General features: G+C 36.8%; 1 protein-coding gene across 5 annotated transcripts in view; it reads right to left on the reverse strand.

Moving 5' to 3' along the window:
* Positions 1–25,246, reverse strand: part of KCNIP4 (potassium voltage-gated channel interacting protein 4) — a 1,139,639-nt gene that overhangs the window by 493,107 nt on the left and 621,286 nt on the right. Inside the window, exon 1 of one of the 5 annotated variants that reach the window (XM_032333979.1) lies at positions 22,901–23,132. The exons of the other annotated variants lie outside the window; for them this stretch is intronic. Coding sequence (XP_032189870.1) covers positions 22,901–23,000 — 100 coding nt within the window. The 5' untranslated portion in view covers positions 23,001–23,132. Of the gene's footprint in view, positions 1–22,900; positions 23,133–25,246 lie in introns of those variants that run through there. 5 annotated transcript variants of the gene reach the window in all.

The raw sequence follows: 25,246 nt of genomic DNA on the forward strand, positions 1-25,246 counted from the left end.
ATTTTTATTGCATTCTAATTATTTGAAAATTGGTAATCTGTGTACATATGACAACCTCCCAATGACATGAATATTGGATTAAATGAAACTGCCTGGCATTGACAACTAACTGAGTTGATTTCATCTAATGAGATAGAGATGTGGAAAACACCTATGGGCCTTTCATCACAGGCTGCAATTCTTCTACAGATTTCTTGGCAAAGAAAGAAGGAAAACATACTCTATAAAAGAGTGGTTTTTCAAGCCACATTTGCTTCTTTTACCAGCAAACTTTCAGTTCTAGATCATCATCTTGTGTTTGTTGGCTGACTTCTGAAAAGGACTGGTTGGTTCTCAGGTACCAGAATATTATCACCAAAAAATATAAGACAATTCATTTAAACATACACACACACACATACATACACACACACACACACACACACACACACACACACACATACATACACACACACACACACACACACACACACATATATATATGTGTGATATATATATATGTGTGATATATATGTGTGTGTGTATGTGTGTGTGTGTGTGTGTGTGTGTGTACACACACATATATATATATTTAAAATACATACATGCATATGATATATATATCAGGGAAGTTTTCCTAAGTAAAGGACATTATCAGTTCAAGTAAAACTTAGAATAATGTGTCTGAAATTTCAGTTGTTCGCAACCACGTCTAATATCTTTACCAAAAGCCATAATTCATTTATGCTATTGTTATATTTCTTAAATTATTTCATTTGATTTATACTTAAATACATTTTTTAAATACACTATTTTTAAAGGGGATATTTTATCACTACCAAATTGCAAATAAGTATCACTAGCCATAAAGTGGTAACTATAAATATAAACACAATGAAACAACACTGTTTTGAAGTTTGGGGGCTGAACTCAGAATTGTTATCTCTTTTCAAAGAAGAGAAACAAAGAAGTATTTTTGATGTATTCAAGACTTCCACCAAAAGGAGACCATCTCATATCTATAATCAAAGGGTTGAACTAGGATTAGGAAAGGTATATATATCTCCCTACTAATACTATATTAATAATGATTATCCATATATCACCAAAAAGTATCTTGCGCCATCATGATCCTTTCATTAAACTTTGAGAAACCATGATTTAGAGCAACAACTTTCATTTTCTGTTTAACTATAACCCACTGTTCGTATGTTCATACATCAGGATAACACACAGATGCCGATACAGAAATACACACATAACTGAAACAAAAGTTTTGTGAAACAATTCTGACCTTACCATATGCAATGCACATTGAAATTCTTTTCTTATTAAAAATGCACAAAATTATTTCTTAATCCAATAATGGCATATGACAAATAGCTTACAAAACAATTTGGATTGGGGTTAGAGTGATGTTATTCCCATTTTAATATTAGGGATGCTACCATAATGCAATTTGCCTTAACAGAAGTATAAATTGGAAGATTGTGAGAAATCAAAGAACTACATTAATTTTAGAAATCCCCACATTATCTTTTATAGAGACTAGTTTTTGTCACAGTTCCTTTCCTTGTCTTTAGAAAGAACCTGTTATGTATCTCTTTTGTATGTATTGACCAAAGTATATCCACAGAACATTAGCTTAAATATTAATAACATAATTAATAAAAATAGATTCCAAAGTGTGTGTGTGTATGTGTGTGTGTGTGTATGTGTAATGGCAGACTAAACAAAATTTAGATATTTTTAAAATACATTTTATTTTATTGTTATTTTTTTAGAAAGGGTGGGGGTGCAGGAGAGAGAACATGCACATGGTGGAGGGGCAGAGGAGGAAAGAGAATCTTAAACAGGTTCCATGCTCAACATAAGTCAGCAGTGGGGCTCAATCTCACAACCCTGAGATCATGATCTGAGCCTTAACCAACCGAGCCATCCAGGTCTCCCTTAAAATATATTTTAAAAATTGTTATCTTTATTACAGAACTTTTCATGATTTTTAAAACACTAATGAGCTTTGTTAATTTCCCCAGAGGGGCATGCTATCAAGTGTTTTGTAAATGTTTTGAGCATGACATATTTTCTAGGTAGAACATATTAGAAAATATATATTCTCTTGATGCGTATTGGCAAATTGTGCAATTGTGCTGTTGTTTTATTTTTCCCTATTCTCTATGCCTCTATGGTGCTCTTTGCTTCTGCTAAATGAGTATCCACTCTTTCTTGAACACAATACAAACTTTTCATCTCCATTCCTTACTCACAGCACTACGTTCACTGCTAGCTCATGGTTATCTATTAAAATGCATCTACTCTCCACAGAAGGATTTGCACACAAAATAGCCCAAAAGTAGAAACAATCCAAATGCCCATCAACAAATGGATGGCTAAGCAAGATGTGGTACATCCATACAATGCGATACTATTTAGTAATAAAAAAGGATAAATTAGTAATATATGCTACATCAATGGATCTCAAACATTAAATAAAAAAGCCAGATACAAACGGCCACATATCACATGAAAACATTTATATAATATTTTCAAAAAAGGAACTCCTATAAACACCGAAGGTAGATTACCGGTTCCCTGGAGCTTTGGGCAGGAATGGAGATTAAATATAAGTGGGCAAGAGGGATCATGTCAAGAATGGAATTGTTCTAATACTGGTTGCACAACATGAAGAATTTACTAAAACTACTTAATTGTATACTTAATATAGATAAATGTTGTGTAATGTAAATTATTCCTCAATTAAAGTTATTAACAGCCAGCCAGCTGGTTGACCAATCAACCGTCCATCCATTCATTCATTCTTCCTTCCTTCCTTCAAGATTCTTTCATGCCTCAAGCTAAATGTGGCCTTTCCCTATCTTGAAATAACACATCATTTTGTTTTTACATATCTTGTACCCTTATTGTATGCCTTCCAACCCTTCTTTGTATTGTTTTTGAGTTTTTGCCTAACATCCTTACTGGACTACAAGTTTTTGCAGACACAAAATATACTGGACTGCTCCATGTAAAAATATTGTTGAATCTCAGTATAGGAAACAAATACTACTTAATGAAGGTGAACAGCAATAAAAATACATGTGAAAATGCCCACTGGTGGGTATTCTTAAATTGACTGCTCTGAAATGTGAAATGTACCCTCTGTTATTTGAGTTTAAGAAGTAGTTTAATACCTCTACACATCAGCTACTAATAATTCAAGGGATGATGATAATAATAATAATAACAGCAAAGGCAGCAACCTCGGGAAGAATTACCTTATCAAATGCTCATTTCAGGTGCTTCTCATCCTATGGCTATTATTCCAGAGAAAGAAACTAGACACAGTGAAGTTCAGCCCCTTGTCTTAAGCTGGGTGTCCTAGACGACACAGATCCTGAGGAAGATTTCTCAGGCAAATGGCTGATGGAGGGACTGCTTTCAAGAGAAACTGAAAATGAGATGTAGGAAGTCAGAAAGAAAGGAGAAGGAGGTAGGGTGTTTCTGGAGAAGTCTAGTTTTAGTCTAACCCATGGGGAACTCTGGAAGATAAATAGGAGAGCAGAGTCTGTCCTGTCTTGAGGCAAGGGACTAAGACTTAAATATACCTACTGTTCCAATCCGTGTGTGTGTGTGTGTGTGTGTGTGTGTGTGTGTGTGTGTATGTAACTCCCTAATACCCTGGCTACAATCACCCAAGGGTAATCCTCCAGAGAAAGTAACAGTTGTGAGACTTCAGTGAGTGCCCATATTTGGGGGATGGAAACTGCCACCAGAAGAAGGAGCTCCAAGAGACTTGGGTAGACATCAGTAGCATCTGCTACTGCTCTTGGCTCAAATCACACCCTTAGTAAGAATACCTTGAAGTCACACCCCAATAATTCTGATCTCTACATCAGTGCTTTGAACTCCCTACTTTTTTTTTTCCCTTTAGTGTCTCATTTTATTATGTTCTGTCTTTAAAACACACACACGAGCCCTTCCTGATATGGCCTAGCTCAATCCATTAGCATCTATTTTTAAATTAAATATTAATTCAGATTGGGATAACAAAGTCAACCTATTTGATACCCTTCTTTAATCTTGCTTTTAATGAATAGATTAAAATAGTTTTTAATTACATGCATTATTTAAATAACGTCTGAGGAACTTGAATGTTGCTTGAAAACAGTTGACTTCTTCCAGCATTTTAAATATTCCCCACTCCAAATCTTCTTTAGACTAAAACTCTCTGTGAATAAAGATTTGCTCAGAAGCTTGGTTCAGACAATGCCCCAATCACTACACATTCCAAATGAGTCAGTCTGAATTTCAGAAAAATTCTTGTGTATTTTTAAATTTTCTAAATCAGAAATAAAATCATAAAGGCCAGTGAAATCTGGTGTTAGAAACTATAATCTACACAACAAACAAACAAACCAGAAGCATGACAGAGTGCCTGCTATCCAGCATTGCACAAAAGAACTGGCTTTGTTCCAACAATGGCATGACTTATTCCAATAATACAAAGCACTGTTTATAAAGAATGACAAACTCTAAATGAAAATTGCTCAGTCTGAGCCCCTGGAGCCTACGTTCATCCATTTCTGTCCTTCCCCCAATTCAGCATACTTTCCATTCAAATGCAGATATTCAAAGGGATTTCTGTGTCCTCTACTTATCTTGCATACCTCTCTTTTCCCCTTATCTCTCTTATTTTGCCTATACTGAAAGCCAGGCTCAGAGCTCTCAGCTGTTGAATAAGTAGCCAAGAGTTCTGAACATTTAGAGTCAACAGAATGTTTGATTTGTATGCATTTCATGCAAAAGAATAAAATGCTACCCTGGATGCCGGCATGTGATAAGACCACTGTGCCCTGTTGCAATGACTTAGTCATTGGTTGAGTCGTGAGAATTAACAGGACTTGAGCATATTATGTGATAAACGGCTCCCCAAACTGGCTACATCTTGAGCCATGAAAGTGACAAAATGGAGAGATAAGGTATATTGCTTTGAGGTAAAGGAAATATGAGGCCGAGACCAAGTCCCTGGATGTATTTTTCCTGAAAAGTGAATCTCATAGACTAAGGCATCTTCTATCCTATTTTAAACCATAGACAGAAACATTTCTCTTCAATGAGCAATTTGCAAAACACTTCCCCAGGGATTCCTGATGTCTGTCAGAAACCTCTCTGTATATTTCTTTCCATTCATTGGAGAGAAGGGAAGGGAGGGACCCATTTGTGAAATACGCTTATGCTTTTTATCTGTTATTTAATTTTTACAATGAATCTTTGGGAATAATACTATCCTTATTTTGCTGACAAGAAAACTGAATTACATTCAAAGTAAAACGAAAAGTAAAGGAATTAATACAGATTCACTAAAGAACAGAGCTTAGATTCAAATCCAGACCCTTTTGACCCAGAAGCTCATGTTCTTTCCACTCTTTCAGGCTGCCTATAGCTTAATACAACATTTCCCAAATGTGTCCTGTTGGATACTAATGGTAGGCAAACACTGTTAAGAGGTTACAAGGCCAGTTTGTTTATAAGACTTTCTAATACTTTTAATATGTCCATGTATAGTCTGTATCTCCACCAGGGACCTACAGTTCAGTGTTTCTAAAACTCCATGACCTTGGAGGCCTTTTCCTCCCTGACTCTCAAACTCTACAGAAAATACTTTAAAACTTATATTACTCCAGGAGTACTCTACGAGAAAAGAAGAGAGAATAAAGACCAAAATGGCCTAAGTTTTTATTTCACAGATTTCTGCATTGCCCAAATTTAAAGATATATATTTTTTATTTATTTATTTGAGATCGAGAGAGCACGAAAGCAAGAGAGAGTGAGAGCAAGAGCGAGAGCGAGAGCAGGAGCAGGAGCAGGGGGAGAGGGAGAAGCAGGCTCCCCACTGAGGAGGGAGGCCAGTGCAAGGCTGAAACCCAGGACCCTAGGATCATGACCTGAGCCTAAGGCAGACGCTTAACCGACTGAGCCCACTGGGTGTTCCTGCATTGTCCGAAATTTTATGAACTTGCATTAATTTGGAAAGAAAAAAAACAAAGTATCATTTATATGAACCAGGATAAGATCATTGTTATAATACTAATAATACTATGTATATTCCTATTAGAATGTATTTATAAATATATGAAAGTAAATATGCACTCAACCAAGGTCTGTATCTCTAATAATTACTATGTAAAGGCAGACATAAGAATACATTCATTAAAAAAAAAGAGAGAGAGAGAATATATTCATGTAATGTGTGATGAGTATTATAATAATAGAGCAATAACAGTGTTATGTAAGACCAGGCACTGTCTTAACGGCCTGGTATATATTAATCCATTTAATCATCATAACAACCCTCTGAAACCAACGTTAATTTCTCCACATGAGAGATGAGGAACCTCGGGCACAGGAGTTAATTTATTTCTCAGAAGTCTTACTGGTGACTTGCCCAACCAAATGTACAGCAAAACCTGGTACCAAATGGTCTTCTACTGACTCTATATTGCTATGACCCTCACTTAAGACTATTTTGCAAAGGAATCTAGATGCCTTTGGAAGGCTTCTTTAGCCTATGTCAAGACTAATAAAGCCTCCTACTATTGTAGTTCCCTTGCACTCCCATCTTCCCTATAGTCTATCCCTTGTTACTGGAAATTATATATATCATTTATAAAATATAAATATAATAGAAAATAGAAAATATATGCCATTTACATATTTAAATTATATATGATATATATTTATATTTATATGATATATATTTTTATTTTAGAATAAAAACTATAAAAGTTGATAGAGCAATGTCAAAGTACTACTTAAGAGTCATTTATCTGACTTCCTTATTCATAGCCATTTGCGGAGCATCTGCTAAATACTGCTATGAGGGATAGAAGCATTCATTAAAAACCAAGGTGCTAACTGAACTTATACCCGCTTTTTTTTTTCCTTTTTGTTTTCTGTGAAGATTTAACCATGCACAGATATGTACTTAGATTACAAGGAAAACACAGGCAAAACAATGCAAAATGAAAGAAATTAAGGTAAAATGGAAGCCATGATCACAAAAAAAGATGATTACAAAAAAAATCATGATTTTTTTGTAATCATGATTACAAAAAGCATGATTACAAAAAAAGGAAAAAAAAGAAAAAAATACACTAACAACTTAGACTCAATTTTGAAAAAGGACTGACATTTATTTAAAAAAAAAAAAAAAAAGAGCAAATGCTTCGACAGAGCTTATCCTGAGCCAGGCACTTCAGGTGTTTTATGCATATTAACTCATTTATCCTCAAAACCCTACCATACCAATACTACTATTATCTTTTCTTTACTGACAAGGAACCTGAGGCACAGAAAGGATAAGTGTTGAGCCCAAGATTCCGAAGCAGGTAAGTGTCTGGACTGAGGTTCAAAGTCAGGCCATCAGATCCCAAGCTGCAGGCTCCTAACACCATCAGGGCACCTGTGATACAACGTGTAGCAAGTATGTGTAAGTGGCCCTTCTCGACTGGCTACTGCACTTGATGTTGTACCTACATCAGCTCATTATTCTTCATGGGAATGCGCTGAGGTTGGTCTGATCTCCTCTTCTTGGAAAAGAAGTAACTGGTAGATAACTAGTACTGATTGAATCTGGATGAAAACAGAAGACTGAAAAAAGGAAGAAGGAAGGAAGGAAGGAAACACAGACTGTTTGCAACCGATGCTGTGTTCTTTCCATAGCACCAAGATTTTTGGGGAATCGCTCTTGGACTTACATTATGTGAAAGCACTGATCATATCTTACTTTGTATCCCCAGATTATGGCCTAGAGCCTCAAAGTAGGTTTTTTTGCTTTGTTTTGTTGTTATTGTTGTTGTTGTTGTTTTGTTGTTGTTGTTTTAATGCCCCAAATTGCATCAATTTGAATAAAGGTCAACCTAGTCCTCCTCACATTCATTATTCAAGAAAAGACAAATCTAGTAATGAAAAAGGAAAATTATAGGGATCATCCCTATGGCTGAATTTTATATAGTACTTTTGAAAGAAACAAACAAAAAATGTGTGAGAACTACTTAAAATTCCTTGCTGGAGAACCACACATAATGGAATCTTTGCATGGGTCTCAAATGCTTCCTTGCACTTCTTGAAGCTCCTTTCTGTCATCTTTTCCTTTTAATCTGCTGCCCATATTAAATAACTCGTACCTAGGCTTTCGCATGAATGGTGCACACTCAGATGCGAGCAAGCGGCTGTTCAGGAAAGAAAATTACTGAGGAGCTCAGGAGAGCAGAGAACGGCCAGGCTGGAGCAACCAGCATCCTCTGCACCCTCTGCTCTACCTCACCCCATTCCACATCACACACCCAGTTCAATTTCCCCTTTCAGAGGAAATGAAGCAGAATACATCAATAGAGTGAACTGGTTTATTCCTAAGAGTCATAAAACTGCAGCTCCTCATAAAAGGTGTAGAAAATGAGCTCCTCTTTCACATAAGTGAGGTTCTTAGGCAAAATATCAATATCCTAGTCCCCTGATAACTTCCTTGACATAGGAATATTTACAGAGACAGCTTTTTATCAACTACTGAGGACACTGTTTGGCTTGAAGTTGAAAAATAACTTCAAGGTATGAAAATCTGTCCTTAGTTCCCAGATGTTTCTTTTGAGTTATCGTATTTCTAAAGATAAAACAAACATACATAGAACCCTTCATTTTAAATATGCTTCTGCATCCCCCAAAAAAGTGTTTTTCATTTTAAATTGATAAATGACTGTGCTCCAATGGGCACTGTGTTTCTCCCATTGGAAAAACAAATAATGTGCATTTTGTATTGATATATTTTTCCTTTTAAAAGTAACCTCTAGAAATTATATAAAAACATGTCAAGGGGCACCTGGGTGGCTCAGTGGGTTAAAGCCTCTGCCTTCGGCTCGGGTCATGATCCCAGGGTCCTGGGATCGAGCCCCGCATCGGGCTCTCTGCTAGGCAGGGAGCCTGCTTCCTCCTCTCTCTCTGCCTCTCTCTCTGCCTACTTGTGATCTCTCTTTCTCTGTCAAATAAATAAATAAAATCTTAAAAAAAAAAAAAACAAACATGTCAAAATGTACACGTCAAAGAAAAAATGAAAAAATGCTTGTGTTCATTCTCCCTCCACTATCTATATATATATATTTAAAAAAAAAAACTGGGATTATTATTTTGCATCCTATTTTGAAACTTACTCTTTTAACTTAAGAAATATATTCTGAATGAATTTTCAACATGGTGGTATTTGCCAGTCTCATGGGACACATGCTGGGTAAATGCGGGAATTAATTCACATGCAGACAAAATGAGGCTCTTGCCCCAAATTCAGAATTGAAGAATGGCCAAGGGAAATGTCACTGAGCAGGTGAGGGAGGAGCCCAAGCTTAGGAAGACCAGCAAAGGGGAACACAGAAGAGGCAGCCAGGACAGACAAGGCCTTTCCAAACTCAAGGAGGGAGGTACACAGTGGCCTGGTGACCAAGAACCAGGCAAAGGTAAGAACACTCACCTGGGCACTTATTAAGGACCAGAATTAGTCATTTAAGCACTTTGTCTATTAATATGTGTTTGTTTCAGGCAATAGTCTGTGAGCTATGTCCATTGGAGGATTTTACAGAAGGAACAGAGGATCAGAAAGGTTAGATAACTTAGCTAAGATCACACGACTAGTTAGAGTAGAGATTGCAGTCAGGATTTTTTCACTCAAAGGCATAGCGTGTTTCAACTCAGTCCACACTTGTTAGATTATCCCTCTGCTGCTCTTTTCCATGCCACCCCCTCCTCCTTTGCACTTAGATACATGCTTAAATATAAATCTATGTCCTAAGGAATCTGCACAGGTCTTGTTCAAAAGAATCAAGAATCTGTTTCTTCAGTGAGCTCAATGGCTTATTCTTTTAATTAATAAACTTCATAACTTACGTTCTTGGAATGTGTATATGTGTGTGTGTAGTATGTAAGTATATGCACTCATGAGTCTAATATATATTAACACAACTATATTTGTGCACAATGTGTATGTGTACATGAACACACAAAGTCACATACCTCACTGGTTTTGATAGCCATTGAACACACATTTTTGAAGGTAAGGCATCAGATTTGTGGCTCATAGACACTAAATTTTCTAAGAGTTAGTAAAAAACTATGGGCTAAAAAAAAAAAGGCACAAGCTCATCAACATTAAAAATATCTTTTAAAAAATCCATCTAGTGAATAGAGTTTTATTTTTGAAATTCAGAATTTAATCGAAAAACAATCTGAGAAATCCCCTTTCTATATATTTGAATTTTACTGCATTTATGAAGGCACAGTACCTATACAACTTTACGGAATTCATCAGCTGTCTGAAGAGCAGTCTGAAGGTATTTTCTCAAGCATTTTCACAATGTATTTGTAATTTCACGAGTTTTGTAAATGCTTTGTTAGAACCCCATCGCAAACAATTTTACTAGTTATTTTGATGTATGGCCATGCAACTGAGAGGAACAAAATTCCCAGCTTGTTCAATTTCAAGTCTCCTGTAGCCTCTATATCTGTTTTTGTGTATTCAGAGCTTGTATTAAGCATTTTCTCTCTAATTTCCTTGCATTTTTCCCCATTCTCTTGTTAACCCTGTTCTGCCCTTCTCTTTGAATGTATCTAGAAAGACTGATCTTGTAGCAATGTATTCTTGAAAGTGCTTACTTCATCCAAGCCAGGGCACATCTTTTAAAATTATGACCACGGACCTCAAATGGGCACTAAGCACTGCCCAGTAATCTTCTCACATTTGCTTGGTAAATTCACTTCCCCAGGCTCTGAAAGACATACTGCACTTTCTTTAAAACATCCATTACTTGCCACCTCACAAATGCTTTTCACTTCACCCCATTTCATAAGAATAAAAGAAAGCAATCAGACACAATGTCTCTCAACTTCCAATTATGAATGTATGCACACTGATACCAATATTCTCTGCCTTTCCCAATACATAATACAGGGAAGGAAACTCTGCTGCCACCAAGACCAGCTCCTCTACCAAAGCAAGGATCTCTATTTTGTTCCCTGTCATTTGCCCAGTCCCTAGACTAGCATCTAGTAAGAGGTTGGTAAATACAGGTTGAATGAATGAATGAACGAATGAATGCATGCTTATGAATACAAAAGGGTCCATCTGCCCTAAATGAAGAGGAGGATAGTGCAAACAAAGATTTCTAGGGTGGTACTCCAAATCTGTAGCATATATCTAGATATGCAAATAAGATAAATGATAAATAATAGATGATGTTTGCTTGTGCTTCATTTCCTTTGTCTTTATCCTATTTGGTTTTTGCATGGGTTCTAACAACTAATAGCCACATTCATAGAGCACAATAATAGAGCCAGGCACTGTCCACTCATTGTGATTAGTCCTTACAACAATGACAAACTTAAATGCATTGAAAATGAGGCTCAGATCGATCAAGTAAGATCTCCAAGGTCAACTAGTAAGTGAAGGAGGTAGGACTCAAATCCACATCTATCTGATGTAAAAGTCAATGCTCTCTCCCCTCAGCCATGCTGCTAATTGGGCTCTGAAACCTGAAATCCTCCAGGTTTAAGCCCAACTAGCTTGTGAGTCAGTTCTGTGGGGAACAGAGCTGCATTCCCTTCACCATCAGCAAGGCCTAGAAACTTCATGCTGCCGAATAATCTTTTCTTCTCTCAGTCAGTCAGTCAGTCAGTCAGGAAGTCTGAGTAGACACAGAAATAGGCAGAGACATAAGAATGCCTAATGGGAACTTCATATCCAGCTTCCTGTCTTGCAGAATGGATCTAAATTTCTATATCCCTAGCCATGAACTCTAATCATGGCAAGAAAGGCAAGACCTTCTAAGCTCACAATAGGGTTGGTTCTTGGTTTTGTGGGGCCTAAATCTTATACAATTTGAAGGAGAAAATTCTATAAGGAAAGATTAAAAACATCACGTATACAAAATTTGGCAGGGAAGTTGATCTTTAATTGAAATATGAATGGGAAGGGACCCACACACTTGGGGGACTTTGTACTTTAAGCTTCATTTATCCCAAGATAATTCCGTCTTTGACTATGACCAAGCTCTGAGAGACAGGTACATGCTAGTTTAGAACCTGTGTTCTCAGATTGACAACATGGATTTGTTTTTTGTTTTTAATGATTTTATTTATTTATTTGAGAGAGAGAGAGAAAGAGAGAGAGAGAGAGAGGAGCTTAAGTAGGGGGAGGGGCAGAAAGAGAAGCAGACTCCCTCTTGAGCAGGGAGCCAGCCAGACTCAGACTCAGGGTCTATTCCAGGACCCAGATGCTTAACTGGACTGAGTCACTCAGGAGCCCTGACAGCACAGATTTGAATCCCAGATTCACTTTTACATCTTAGACCAGGATCAAAGCTTCTTGAACGCTTTCTCTTTTTTTTTTTTTTTTTTTTTTTTAATTTCCAGCATAACAGTATTCATTATTTTTGCACCACACCCCGTGCTCCATGCAATCCGTGCCCTCTATAATACCCACCACCTGGTACCCCAACCTCCCACCCCCCCGTCCCTTCAAAACCCTCAGATTGTTTTTCAGAGTCCATAGTCTCTCATGGTTCACCTCCCCTTCCAATTTCCCCAAACTCCCTTCTCTGGTTAGTACTTGGATGGGAGAACGCTTTCTCTTTTATTAAGTCGTCAATTATATAATTGGTTCACAAAAATTATCGTCAACATGAATAATGCGAACAAAACACAAGCAATAGTGCCTAGCAGACACTCAACAAAGTGCTCATTCAGGTATCGCTGGTAGTTCTTAGCTACCGATGCCATCTTCTTCCTCACCTCACCTGGACTTATCTACCTGAGGCCCATTCTTACGTTCATTTGATGGCTTACTCAATACCTGAGCACCAGGCACTTGGATTTAATCCTGTGTCTGCACCATTGTGGACCACATTTTGGCATATCTCACGAGTTTTTTTCAGGAGCCTTTTTGCTACCTGTACACTGGAAAATCCCTCATCTTCCTGGGCATAACCCAATAAAACTAGAAAATAGTAATAGGATGAAAAAGTTCATAATATATTCTTAAGTAAACAAAGAGCCAGAATTCCTATAATTTTGGCTAATGAGATTATTCTTACCGGGTTTTATAAAAATTGAACACCATAAGTATGTAAAACTAGAATATGATTTATCACTCGATCACAGATGATGTACTTATTATGCTATCTAAGGCTACCAATTAATTTTGTCATTTCTAACAAGTCAATTAACCTTCCTGGGACTCAATTTCCTCATAAAATGAGGGGGTTGGGCTATATAGTCTCTATGATTCTTGCTAGTTCCTTCCCAAAATATTAGTAGTACAAATATCTGAGATAAAAATGCATTATTCTCATCTCAATGTGAGCTATGCCAATTTGAATATTTATCTTTGAAGTTAATATGTGGGGGAGGAGGAGTTACTTAAAGGAAAACAACATGACATCTTTTTTGTGAATTTTGCCTTTTTGCTTTCACTGTCATAAAACTCTCACTGCAGCAAGTGCTCAAGGAATATTATTTGATTTTTTAAAAATGCTTTTCTAGTTAAGTCTTATTTAGATAATATGCAGTGGTTCCGTAGATATGATTAAGAGTGGGCTTTATGTCCCAGGATCTTGAAGCAGCCTGATAAGGAGAAATGAAGACAACTTACTCACTTGCCCTAGGTGGCTGATAGAAGGGCAGATCTAGCTTCAACACAAGCAATGAGTAGTTTAGCCTGAGCATATGTGAAAGACCTGTTATGAGAAGTACAGGACATATTTCCAGGTAAAAGAGTTTTGACAAAAGGTAATGAATCAGGGGCGCCTGGGTGGCTCAGTCGTTAAGTGTCTTTCTTCGTTCGGCTCAGGTCATGATCCCATGGTCCTGGGATCAAGCTCCACAGTGGGCTCCCTGCTCAGCAGGAAGCCTGCTACTCCCTCTCCCACTCCCCCTGTTTGTGTTCCTGCTCTTACTGTCTCTCTCTCTCTTTCTGTCAAATAAATAAATAAAATCTTTAAAAAAGAAAAAAAGGTAATGAATCAGTGTCTTGGCAGGTGTCTAAAGAAGGGCAAAGGTGTTTCTGTCTAGCCCATGCTGAGATTGGCATAGGCAGATATGGTCTATAAACTGATATCAGGGCCTATAAAAAAAGCTTAAAAGGAAGACTTGGAGACACTTCCTACCCTAATCTCTCAGTAACCTCCCAGTAAAAAAAAAAAAAAAAAAAAAAAAAGAATAAATCTCAGTGTTCTCATAATTGTCTAGTATGACATGAACTTGCATCCCTCTACTGAGCCTCCTACCCTCACTAGCTCACCCTGCTTCAGTTTCGTTAGACTTCCAGGGCTCCATGAATAGAAGAAACACACTTCCAACCAAAGACTCTTGTACTTGGTCATCTCTTTGCCTGGAATCCTGTTGTTCTAGACTACTGATCTCACACACTCATTTCTCTTAGTGTTGGCAGAAAAGTTAATTCTTCAGAAAGGCCTTCTCTGAGTACTCTATTTTTAAAAATTTATTTCTTTGAGAGAAAGAGAGTGAGAGTGGGCACAAGCAGGGGCTGAAGAAGGTGGTGAAGCAGATTCCCTGTTACATGGGGCTAAATCCCAGGTCCCTGAGATCATGACCTCAGTCAGACACTTAACAGACTGAGCCACCCAGGTAGCCCTGGCCACTCTATGATAAATAACACCCCTGTTTCTGAACCCCTATTATATTTTGTGCTTGTCTCTATTAAATATCAGATTATATATCCCTTGTTTCTTTATCTTGTTGTCTTCCTTTTTCAATAGTACATAAATTCCTCAAGAACCTGGACTGTGCTCATTCCCGTTCCTAGAACAATGTATGGAGCAAAGTAGAGGCATATATATTTAGTGAATGAATGAATGAATTATCCTATAACTATGCTGTCTTACATACAGTTTTGTAGTATTTATCGTTTGTATCTCAAAATTTAGCAGATTCACTGAGAAAGAAAACTTTGTGTTTTTGCTTAAGGCTGCATCCCCTGTGTCTAGAACAGTGACTGACACTTAGGAGTAGCTTAATAAATAATCTTAAGTATTATTTACCATGAAAAATGAAAAGTTCCTGCACTGTAGTTTCAAGAAAGAAAACAAATGGTTTTTGATTAGAGTAACAAGTAGCACCAGAATCAGTTTTAAATCCAACCAAATCGATCAACAACTTCCTAGTAGTAGACATCTCTCTTTGGAAAACCTAAAACCCTGTATAATATCAGCAGTTTGTCGCTCTGAGCAACTGTGCCTAACAAGTGCAGTTCTCCCTTGCTTAGCAAGCAATGAATTCAGCCTCTAGTTTCAGATACTGAGTGGTTGCCTCCTTTCTTTGGAAGAAAAGATGGTGCCTGGCCATAATGGCCAAACACACAAACCATTCATAACACCCTAAACAGGGTTCTGCACTGACACAAATACAAACTCAGGTCAATTCACCCAACAAACAGAAGAATGAGGTGCTATGATTATTCCCAATTAAAATGTAAAGAATCTGAGGTGTAGGAGGTTGGGGCACTTAACCTCAAGGCAACTAATACGTAGAAGAGCTGAGATTTTAGTATTATTAAATACAATTATTTTGGCTTCAGAGTCTGTGCTTTTAGCATCTCTACTCCAAGATCTCTCTGTAAAAACTGAAACCTGTAATTGGTACTGTGTCAGCAGTAAGATTTGTTTTGATGATGAGTCTCATGACCTGTTCAAAGGCTTTTCAAATAATTACATCCAAAAGCCTGGATGGTGGGGGTGAATTTCAAACAGAGAGGCCAAGCTAGGCCTCTGTGAGATGGTATGAGCAGTGGATGAAGTAAGCTTCCTGTTTTTAATAACCAAAGTGATAAACAATGAGGATAACTGCCCTTGTGATTTATATATACATCTACTGGGTATTAAGCGTAGGCCTTCCTGACATTGAATGGCTATAAGGAGGTAGCAATTCTCTTACAATTAACTTATTCAGACAAATCATCAAGGTGGAAAACACCTCAGTTTACATCTTCAGCTTAAGGGTTCTTTGTGGTAGTACCTACTGCCAATGAAAAAACCATGCCAGAAATCAACTTACCGTCAACCAAATCTTACAATCTTTGAATTTTATGGTTATTGGTCCACTAGCAAAATAACTTAAGAGAGCTATTCTTATTTTGGGTAAATATATTGTGGATCTTAGATCACATCTGAAATTTATTTTCTGAGTGTAATGAATGAGATTTTTTTTTCTCTGCAGAGAAAAGTCTGTCAAAAACAAGTCATTTCGTAGTAATCTAATGTCTCTAGAATTCAATGTATTCATTGATGAAAGGATTGTTTTGGATTTTGCAAATTTCTGAAAAACTTTCCATTTTACAATGCCATGATAAGCCAGAACTTCAATTATGTGATCTATAGATGCATCTTTCCTTTTCTGCCCTCTTCCTTTGTTTGTTTGTTTGTTTGCTTTGGTTCATTATCACAACTGCGTTTTTACACAGGTGCCTCTACATAGAAGTAAAAATTTTTAAAATAAGTAAAATTTTTAAAATAAGTCAAATTTTTAAAGAGGAACTTTTAAAAAAATTTTTTTAGTCTATAGAAAGTTTGAATATTAGGTGTAGCTTCTATTATCTGTGTACATTTTATCCTATCTTTGCATATTAACCTTCTGTAGTCATGGTGAACACCATCTGGACCACTGCCACCATGAAGATACAGGAACTAATACAGATTCCTTCATTTATTACCTTGTGAGTTTGAACAAAGTCTTAACCTCTCTGAATCTCCAGATTATCTACCAGCAAACCAGAAATAACACCTGCAAACTGGTCTGGTTGGTATGATCATTCCAGGGCATGGCATAGATAACCCTCCTTTCACCTTTTTTGTCCAAAAGATTCTCAACTGAGGAAAGCTTTCTTCCCCTGTTGTTCTCTGTTCCCCATAACTAGAATGATCTGTGTCCCCTCTGCTCTATACCTGTGGATAAAGGCTGGAGTGTGTTTTCTGTTGACAAACATCCTGATTAAGCTTAAAATCCCATTGAGCCTTGTGTTATGCTCTAAATCACTGGTGGTACATCTACTCCAAAATCCTACTCCATTATAAATCATCTTATTTTTGTTTGTTTGTCCTCCAATCCATTCCCTCCATAAACCTCAGACCCTTTCATAAATAATTCCTTTCCTGGATTCCTTACACAGTAGCATCTTATGTTGAATTTTCTCCTTTCTCCAAAATCACCAGCCCTTCCGTGTCCCATCTATTTCCAGCCGTCCCACCTGTTACCCACAAACGAATCAAAAACTGGGCTCAGTCTGCAAACAAACATGTATATCTACTTTCTTCTCAATTTTACCCCAGGACCTAAATGAAGACTGTACTTGATTTGGCTGGAATTCAACGCAGATTCATTTACATTAAGAGATTTTGTTTTATAAGATAGGGGGTATAGAATCTTCTTTATGTTGTAGTTAGACTAGTACAGTCAGTATGCCAGCATGGATATGTATGCTTATTTATTTTAGAGATAAGCACACACACACACATTGGGGGGAGGGGAGATTGAGGGAGAGAGAGAATCTTAAGGAGGCTCCATGACCAGCACAGAGGCTCAATCTCATGATTCTGAGATCATAATCTGAGCCAAAATCAAGAGTTGGATACTTAACCAACTGAGCAACCTAGGTGCCCCTGGATATTTATGCTTATTAAACAATGTTAATGGCTGAGTGTTCCTCATATGGAATGTGTTCAAGAAAGACTTATAGAAAGAGTTCATGGATACTTGACCTAACACTCTCTTCTTTTTACCAAACTATCTGCCATTGCCATCTGCTGTAATGTCAAGAAATTAAAATTGTAAGATAGGATATAGGGCCTCATGGTCTGAGTTTGACCTCCAGCTTTATGTCTTACTGGTTGAATAAGCTTGAGCCAAGTTACTTAGCTTCTGCAAGTCTAAGTTTTCTCATCTAGAGTGAGAATAATACCTACCTTAGAGGACCATGGTGAAGATTAAATAAGATAGCCGTATACTAATGCAAAGCTATGTTAACACTTTAATGCACAGTTTAACACTATATTGTGTTTAACACTTGCCTTATTTATAGGCAGTCTTCAAAAAGCCAGATATTGATGTTATCTATCATTATTTAATTTTATGGATTGAAAAAATTAGGTCAAGTAATAGCCCCAAGTTACATGATTATTCTGAGACAGAGCTGTGATTGGACTCCAAGCAAAATAACTCTGGATTCTCTAAGTGTGAGAATATACTAAGGTTCTTAATATACTAAATTCTCTTCCTTAATCATTTTTTAGACATTAATATTCTTAAGGTAAAGGAAATATTATCTATAAAAGACCCTAAAGAAATTCAAATAGTATAAATATTCCACTGATTCCATTTCTAAGTGATGTAAAAAGCATTCTTTAGTTTTATAATATCAACATAAATTATGCTTATATTTCTTAAGCATTACAGTTGAGAAAAACTTTTCTGATCATCCAAATACCCATTAGCTTCAGCATCCCATTGCATGTAGGAAAGCAGAATGCCAGGAGAATTTAAAAAAAAAAAAAGAGTCTGCTTTACGACCTTCAAATAAGCTATTTGAGATGGAAATAATAGCTCTCTTCTAGGCATCTCCAGCCCCTTTGTCCTCATGAGACATCATGAAATGTACACACAGTCAGTACTGTTTTCCAGTTGACCCCATTTATTAACATACCCAGCACATCCACACTTATGTCAACAACATAGGAGAATTAAGAACGTTGGTTCCAAAGATCCATCTCTATGTATATAGTTAATACCTTGTTCAGGCCTCTTGAAGAAGCTAGCACTACAGTATTACAGATACCTGATAAATAAAGTGCACTGAATAAATGCAAAAGAGATTCTAATGCATATTCATTCCACTAAAGACTTAGATTATCAGTTGATTTCTTTTTTGTCTTTTTATTGAAGACAATTACCAATAAAAGTGATTTTTTTCAAGTCATGTGTGTTATTGCGTTCTTGTAAAATCTTGCCTTTTACTAAGGCTGGTAGTAGGGAGAAGGATGGTTCTTTCTTAATTCAGTAACTACCTCAGCATGATTTAAAACATATTTGGATGAAAAGTAGATATTTTCACAGCCCAGTGTTGCATATAGAGATAAAGAAATAGCTTTGCCATTAAAATTTTTATTCAATTTCTCCCTGGAATGCATTAACAGAAAAGCACTTTCATTTTTATAGCTGGAAAAGAAGCAATTTATTGTTGTGAGGTTTTAGGAGTTTTCCAAACCAGCATAACTCTGGAGCTTCCTAAACTCCTCATTAAGAACAGAGAGCTTATGAATTCAAAACTCTTGCATTGTGTGATATCTTCAAAACTTTGTTCAAGTTAAAACTATTATCTGCATACATACTGACCAGGTATTAAGAATACTTTGTTTAAGAAGAAAAAAAATTTGAAATTTAACTGAATTACAAAAAAAACCAAACAAACAGAACCCAAGCACCAAAAAAACCCCAAAATAACTGACCTTTGGAATATTAATAAATCATAACATAATGTGTTTGTTATTGAAACTTCATGTAAATTTTGAGAAACTCTATCACAAGGATGCCTAAAATAGCAGTCCCAAATGTCAAAGTCTAGAGCTACAGGAAAGGACATTTCTCTATTCTCCTGAAATACAATGAAAATCTCCTTGAGGTATGATGAATTATCCCACTACGGAAGAAGAGGAAAGATCAGTCTCACAGTTGCACTACATATCAATTCCAAAGTAGGCCATTGATATCTATTTTGTAAGAAAGGATATGTATTAGAGAAATGATCAAGTTTTTAATTACCTGATACACTCATAAACTTTTTGAAATGGAAAGTCCCATGGAGATTTTCAAACTCAGTTTTCTCATTTTAGACAACTAAAGACATAAGGTGGCTTAACGGAGGTTAGAAAACAAGAGAGTGGCAGAGGAGGGGTGCGTATCTGTATTCTTACTGTTGTTCTTATTTTTCTCATGTTAAATAACATTACCTGCTAAATGTGACTCTTCTTGTTTATAAATCTGTGTCATGAATCTCCATGTAGTGTTACGTGTTTATGCACATCACACACAGACTGGAACAGAAGAACCCAGGACATCCAAGACCTGATCTTCAGTTCCCCTACAAAGAATGGGAGCTCAAAGTACTCAGAGACAAGCAAAAACAAATATTTTAGACTTTTAATGTTACCAATTTATTTTGAAATCCATTTCCTCTCTATATATTTGAAGTCAGATAGTAACCACATTCTGCATAGTATTATATATATGTGCTTGAGAACACAATGCATATTGCATATATAATAATACAAAAAAGAAAAAAAAAACTACATTCTGAATGATAGCTACACTGTAGAACAGTTATATGGTTGTAAGAAAAGGTTTAATTGTATAGGAAAAAAATTCAAAATCATCCTCACAGGACTTTAACTTTGGTTCACATTTTTCTACTTAATACTCAAATTTCTTTAGCAGAACCCTTGAAAAGCCAGAACTAAGAAAGGTGAAAGAAGTCATTAGCTTCAACTTAGATATGTAAAATGGTGAGCAAGGAAGAAAATTCCTATGTGAAAATAAATCTGAATGAAATGAGCATCAGTGTTTGTTTTTAAGAAAGTTCCAGAAAATCTATGAAGATGCTATTTTGATATTAAATACTATTTACCATTTTCATTAATTAATATTAGGCTAAAACTTCAGAGTGTGCACATTCTGATGTATAGATTCAAACCATATACAATAAAATATAACAATTCAGTCTATTCATTTGCTTTATATCTCCAGCAAGCAAAGCATATGGCCAACTTAAATCTTGTTTTGAAGGTTTTCTGACTCCAACATACACTCTGGAGACAAGTCTTATACAAACTTCAAAATGGAAAGCACTACTGCTCTCCATTTCTGTCAACTTTTGCAAATCAAATATAGTTCCTCCTTCATGTGGTTATCAACATTTTATCATTTTAAAATATTTTTAAAAAGCCACTGGAAACAAATAAGATATAAATTTTTACCAAAGTTTGATAGACAACACAGTCTCTCCACAGTATTAGCACAATATTGCTAGTTGGAAAATGCTGACATTGCAAAATATAAAATACAAGAAAGAAACAGTTCATACATATCAGTACAATTTGCAATATAAGTAATAAGGAAAAGGAAAAAAAGAGTTTCATAAAGGTTAGAAGCCTTTAGAAGAAGGAAACACATGGTCTCATTTGAGAAAGTGAATGTTAGTATCCCTTAAACTAGTAATACAGTAATAATAACTAATACTATACAGTAGATTTGATTCCAAAATCCAGAGATAAAACCCTCAACAAAAGAGTTTAAAGAATGACCACACACCATCGATGAAATTAGCTAAAACAAGTCCCTCTACATGGCTAGAAATAATGACACTATTCCATGTTACTGTCAGACTCAGGAAAAATAAAACAAAACAAAACAACAACAACAACAACAACACTGAAAACCAAAACCAAACAAAACCCTAAAACTAGTCCATTAAATGGGAGGTCCTTGTCAATTTGCAAGGTAAAATAACACAGTCAAGAACAGCAAAGCCAAACCAAGTTACTGGTTTAATGACAATGAACAAGATAAAGTCAATTTTAAAGAACAGTCATTACTTTCAGAATTTAGAATTTATCTTTTTTTTAGCATGATACATGTTTTCATCACTGAGGGCTCTAAAAGAGCATTCTGCAAACTTACTTTAACAAACCTAGCTTTCCACCATCCCTTACCCCACAAGGAGTTACGAATGTAGGTTTCTGATAATGTACATCAGAGTGACACACTTAACTGCAATTTGGTATTTGCTATTTGTAAAAGCCATCATGTCACACGTGATAGTCTTTCTCTGGAGGACTGGATTTGTTGTGAATGTAAATACATTTAAAACATATTTGCATTTTTTACTCGTTTAAAATTTGAAGCAACACGAGTATCAAAGCATAAATACATCACATTAAATCTAGGGGTGCTTTTTAAAATTTCTCTGACAACTTTAGAGAAACTACAACTAGCTGTATGCAAACATGCTCTCAAATGTGTTCTGAGCACCAAGAAAATAATAACCTAACTTCATACTGATCCTCAAAGAAACATTTAATTCAGGAAACATACAGGCAAGAATACACCTTATTATTATTATTATTATTATTATTATTATTATTATTTTAAGAAAGAGATGATTGCTAAGGAGAATAGGAGACAGCCTCTGATGAATGTAAACAGCAGCACTTGAAATACAACTGGTCATTTGGAATCTATGTTAAAGTCTGTCATGAGTTAGGGACTCTGCCCCTTACACTCTACGTTGAAATGCGAAAAGGTAATATTATAAATACTTCTCAAGAGAACCTTACAAAAAGCCTGTCATCCTTAGGCACTAATCTTAAAGCATAAGAAATTATAATAAATGTACATCTATTTCCATTTGACAAATGCATTTGCATAGCAACAAACAAATAGACCTTGCAACATATCCAAATAAAATTTGCTGATGCAATAAAAGGGGATATTCAATTAAAAAAAAATCTAACATCAACATGGACTAGATGTTCTCAACATAACAGACAGACCAATGATTAACCTTTAATATCCTCAGTTTTGGTTCTCACATTTTGATTCAAAGTGTTTCTCATAGTTTTAATGTTCTGCTCTGAAAACGTTACTAAAACTTACAAAAAGTTTATTTTATTCATCTGTCCTACTCTGACAAACCTGCCTGTCTTCATGTCCACCCCAGAGTAACATTTCTCTGATCTCATTTCAGGTGCCTTTCACATTCATTTAAGAAATCTTTATTGCAAAACAGAGAATTTTTAGAAGTCACTAAAAAGCACTCCCTTACCTTCTAAACCTGCTTCAATCAGCCCAAACTGTTCCAACAATTTAACAAAAAGCACAATGACGATCAGAACTGCTATCATTTCAAGCCCTTCCAAGTTCATGGTCAGCTAGGTCATGGTCCGACCACAGCCAGTGAGAAGTGCTCCTCTGCCTGGCTTTCTTTGCAAAGCCATTAAACTACATTAAGAAGGCTACTGCCAGAGGAGAAGGGGAGGAGGAGAGGCTGAGAGAGAGAGAGAGGATGAGAGAGAGAGAGAGAGAGAGAGAGAGAGGATGTGAGTGAGAGAGAGGGAGAGAGAGAGAAGGGGAAGGAGAGGAGGTGGAGAAGCTGAGAGAAAGGGCGTGAATAAGAGAAATGCATTCATCCTGTCTAGTGTAGCAGAAGCCAGGAGTGGCAGCCGGATTAAGTGGGGCCTGTCGGAATTATCGGCTTCCTTGTTATCACTCTTACACAGAGAGACAGCCACGCATGAAGTAACGCGCAGATCACCCAAAGACCCCGAGGTCACCAGGACGGTCCCGAGGAAAGACGACGCGCGGCAGTGATGGCTCTGCGGCTCCGGGACCCGCGCGCCCGCCCGTGGCTTCCTTGGGCCGGTCAGTTGCCTTGGAAACGGAAACTAAGCAAGGGCAGGACTCCCGCTGCAGACAGAGACCTGCGGAACACCGCGTCTTGAAATAGGAAGAGAAACCTGAAAATGCCAAGAGAGGCGGAGTGACAGCTTGGATTCGGCTGCTTCAGAAATACTGTTTACTAGGCAGGAAAAGCAAGTGTGTATTTTGCCCCAACTAGCTGAGCGCAGAGAGAAATGAGGCTTTAGAGACTAGATCAGGATTTATTTTCTTCTCAACGAGTTGTCTTGTCCTAAGGCTGGGTCTGAGTCATTGTGAACTAATATTCTCGTTTGAGTAATATCGATCACACTGCTTCAGAGCAGGAATACAACAAACTAATACATATTCTTAATATCTGTAAATTTTAAAGTTTAGCAGGTATCTTATGCATTAGCTCATTCCCATCGATACACTGAAATATATATTTCTTTTCAGTGTGTACTTCCAGTGCTTTTTTAAAAATAATTTAAGTAAATTTAGAAGCAGAGAAAGTTAAGCAATGACAAAAAAATCAGAAACAAAGCTGGAGTATCTGTCTTTATCCTGCACAATCATTTCATTCACCCCTCCCCCTTTATTGCCCAAATAGATCAGGCCTACATTAAAATACAGAATTGGGGGAGACTGGGGGAAGACACCAATTAAAAACAAAACAAAAAAACATGGAAACAAAAATAAGAGTTAGAAAGCCTCTCAGAAAGCCAATCCAAGTCTCCTGTTTCATAGATGAACAAACTGAGGGCCAAGAAAAAGCATGAAAGGTCAGAGGAAGGCAAAGCAAGGTAGGAGGCAGGCCTCCCTAACTCCTGGCTGGCTTTGAGGCAATATAGTGTAATGGTTGAGAATATGGGCTCCAGAGCCAGACTGCCTGGATTGAGGTGTAGGATCCCTTACAAGCTGTGTGACCTTGGGTAAGTTACTAACATCTCCATGACTCAATGTGCTCATCTGTATAAAGGTTGATGATAATAGCACTTTTCTCAATGCACTGTTGAGAGGACTAGTGAGTAATGCTTTTAGAACAGAGTGAGAGCGCTCAGTCACTCCTAGCTCTAATTTCTATCCCAAGTCCCTCCATGCTCTTTTCATACCACATAGGGCTGTCAAACTAGTCATTCCAGGATGTAGTCCTGCCCCTTGTCATTCTCTTAATCAAAAACCTGCCATGACTCTTTATTTTCCTACTGAATAAAGTCCAAATTCCTTTGCAAAGCATCCTAGTCCTTCTCCAATTTGGTACCATCTTAAGAATGGCACCTCATTGTCATGATTTCTGAACATTATTTTACCTGAGAGGTCAGCTTCCTTTTCCCAAACTCAGTCTGAGCTTTGTTGAAAACACTACCTGGAAAATCCTTTCCTTACCCTCTTTACCCTTTCCAAAAACTCTCCCAGAAAACTTCTTCAAGCAGAATTGTAGGATTCTCTCTCATTTTTGGGTCTTTACAGTATCTTTTCCTCTTACGATATATTACCACCACTTGAGCACACATCTTCACAACTTAACGAGAAGCTTCTAGAAGTCAGAAATCAAGCCTTTTTCACCTTTATGTTCCCCACATGCCTCCATGAAGGGCACATTACAGTTCATAGATATATGGAATAGATACATGTTGGATAACAATAGTCACCATTAATTGGGTAATTACCATAAGCCAGATCCTTTACATACATTGCGTTTCCCTCCTAACCACTCTGAAAATAGGCATAATTAGATAAGATTTACAGAGAA

This window comes from Mustela erminea, chromosome 2, assembly GCF_009829155.1.
Source record: "Mustela erminea isolate mMusErm1 chromosome 2, mMusErm1.Pri, whole genome shotgun sequence".
NCBI classification, from domain to species: domain Eukaryota; kingdom Metazoa; phylum Chordata; class Mammalia; order Carnivora; family Mustelidae; genus Mustela; species Mustela erminea.